General features: G+C 38.6%; 1 protein-coding gene across 1 annotated transcript; it reads left to right on the forward strand.

The window, feature by feature from the left end:
- Positions 1-1,025: 1,025 nt before the first annotated feature.
- On the forward strand, positions 1,026-1,664 carry LOC149018236 (uncharacterized). The gene has a single exon (XM_089153864.1). The coding sequence runs from the start codon at positions 1,026-1,028 to the stop codon at positions 1,662-1,664; it is 639 nt and encodes a 212-aa protein (XP_089009990.1).
- Positions 1,665-2,928: the final 1,264 nt, after the last annotated feature.

Raw genomic sequence — 2,928 nt, forward strand, 5'->3', positions numbered from 1 at the left:
TATGGATCTCTACCACTCTACCAATCCTGACTCACATAGCTACGGAGGCTTTTCTTCAACCCAATTAACGTTCATAATAGGTAAAAATCATTCTAACGATGTGAGCATATGTTGCCTTTTGGGGGACTTCTTGTAATAAATGATTAATCAATCCTGATGCATTTTGGGTTAGATTTCTCAAAAGAATTTATTTTCCTCATTCTGAGTTCTTATCTACCACAGAAGGTTCCAATCCTTCATGGGCGTGGAGAAGCATCTTAGAAGGGAGGAAAATTCTTTTATCTGGTTTAGTCTGGGCTGTGGGGAATGGATCTTCCATCAAAGTTTGGGAGGATCAGTGGATTATATCAAATCCTGAGTTCAAGATTAGAAGCTGTAATAGAGATCAGAGGGGGATTATTTGGGTTTCTGATCTTATCAATGAGGATTCTAGAACCTGGAAAGAGGAGCTGATTAAAGCCACATTTGATCGTGCAGATGCAGAGGCGATTCTTAAAATTCGATTATGCCTAATTACTAGGGATGATCGCAGAATTTGGGGGCCTGCAAGAAATGGTTTGTTCTCAGTTAAATCAGCCTACCACCACCTCATTAATCTCAGGGAGAAGGAAAGACAGCTTCAACCTTCTTCCTCTACGGCTTCAAGTAGGGTGAAAGTAAATGAGATGGTATGGAAGCACATTTGGACATGCCATGCTGCACCAAAAATCAAAAATATGATGTGGAGAGCGTGCGCAAGGGCGTTACCTGCGGCTGAGGAGCTTTCCAGGAGACTTGATAATTTTGATCCCTATTGCAGTAGATGTGGTAACTTGGAGTCGATCGATCACATACTACTTGATTGTGATTTCGCCCGACGAGCTTGGTTTGCTTCTCCACTGGCTTTCTCTCCTCCCTCGAATCCGTCACTGTGTGAAGCAATTCAATGTTGGAAGCAGACTTTACCACCTGATAAACAGCGTTTCAAGGAGATCTCTTCCCTCATTGCGTATATGTGCTAGCGGATTTGGATTGCTCGGAATGATATGATCTTCAAAGGCTTGCAGTGGTCACCGGAGCAAGTTGCAGAGAAGGCTGTGAAAGACGCCGACGAGTATGCTAGGGTTTTCGTCGTTCAGGGTAGATCTGAGGAGACGACTCAAATGGGCTTCAATCCTAACTCTTCGAACTTTTGGATCTGTCCTCAGATGGGCTTCATTAAAATTAATGTGGATGTGGCCCTTAATGGTGAAGGCAGTGGTCTGGGCATCGTTTGTAGAGATTCTATGGGTAGGCCCATCAAAGGAGTTATGATCCCGGCCCAGTTTGAATCAGCTCTTGAAGGGGAAATTCTGGCGTTAAGAGAGGGCATCTTAATTGCTGTTGAGGAGGGGTTTTGCAATGTCCTGATGGAATCAGATTCGTTGGAAGCCATTAAGTTCGTGACTATGAAGGACTTGATTCCAGTGGACATCCAAAACCTAGTCTGGGATATTGTGTCTTTAGCTTCTCGACTTCAAAATGTGTCTTTTCATCATGTTAAAAGGGAGTGTAATGCAGTAGTGACTTCCTTCTCTGGTAAGGCTGTGTCCGTAGCGTGCCGGACTCTTTGGCCTATTGTTGATCCTTGGTTTCTCGATTTTTGTAATCTTGATGCCTTGCGTGGGTCACGCGTTAATATATAGACCCTTTTCTACCCAAAAAAAAAAAAAAAAAATTAACTTATATTTGTATGTGATGTTCTGAATCCAAAATCATTATGCCATTTTGTTTATATGTATGAGTATTGTTTTGTTTTTTTTTTGGGTCTATAGTAAAAGAAGTCTTATAAAGCTAAGCAACACAATTATAGCATACATGCATATTGCAGTCTGTATTTGTTAAAGTAGCTATAAAGGAAAATGTTTTTTGGATGGTTGGGGATTTTAACATGGTAATATAGGTCTTAATACAATCTTTTAAATCAATCAACAAGAGTGTATACGATTTAAAAGCCAATTAAAGTTCTTCATTCTAGGGTATAGGCTGACTAAGTTCTCCTCATTGCACCAAATTTCCTACATTGTGACTTTCTGTTGATCTGCGAACTTGAGTCCTTGTTGCATTCCATGAATTATAGCATGTGATTTTGTCCCTTTGTTGATGATACATTTATTTAGGTATTGTATTTTATCATTCCATATGACCCCAACACTCCAAGCTACTCTGGTTAACCTTGGAATGTAAACGCCTACACACAGTAACATGGGTTAGTAGATATTATTAATGTTATCACATATGCAAATAGTGATACTTTCATAAGGCATCTCCAAAGTTTGTTGAGTTTGGGTGGGCCCGGAGAGCTGTGGTGGTTTAAGTTAAAGGCCCCCACCCATCTAGAGATGGCTTGTAGTATCATTTCAAACTTTTGCACTTTATTCAAAAAAGTGACATTATTTGTTTTCTTCCAGACAAAATAGCAGATAATAATGAAAATAGACATTCTCATGAGATGTATGACTATTGTTACTGTTACTAGTCAAGTCTTCTTGTTTCCTAGCGGTAGTCTCTTAATTTAATAATTTATATTATGATATAGTTAACTGTGTCAACCCATTAATTAATATCATCAACTTTTAGATCTACAAATCTACTTCGGACTCCAAAATCTTCTAAGTGGCCGAGTGAAAATTCTAACCCATCGACTTTCATTTACCTCTTGAGCCTTATAACTGTTAGGTCCTATTTTGTGTTCAATTTTTATACAGTATGCAAGAACAATTTGAAAGCTAAGTAGGAATAGAAACAAAAGATTAGTAAATTGCATTTTCCTTCCCCGAATAACCTATAGAATTGTATCTAATTGAGCGTTAATCAAATTATTAGTAAATAAAGGAATTTGATACTATCCCTAAACATGTTAAAGAAATATACTTAACCGATCCTTTCGATACCGAGATATTTTTTGTT

This window comes from Hakea prostrata, chromosome 4 (assembly GCF_041222555.1).
Source record: "Hakea prostrata isolate BN-2017 chromosome 4, UWA_Hpros_2, whole genome shotgun sequence".
NCBI classification, from domain to species: Eukaryota; Viridiplantae; Streptophyta; class Magnoliopsida; order Proteales; family Proteaceae; genus Hakea; species Hakea prostrata.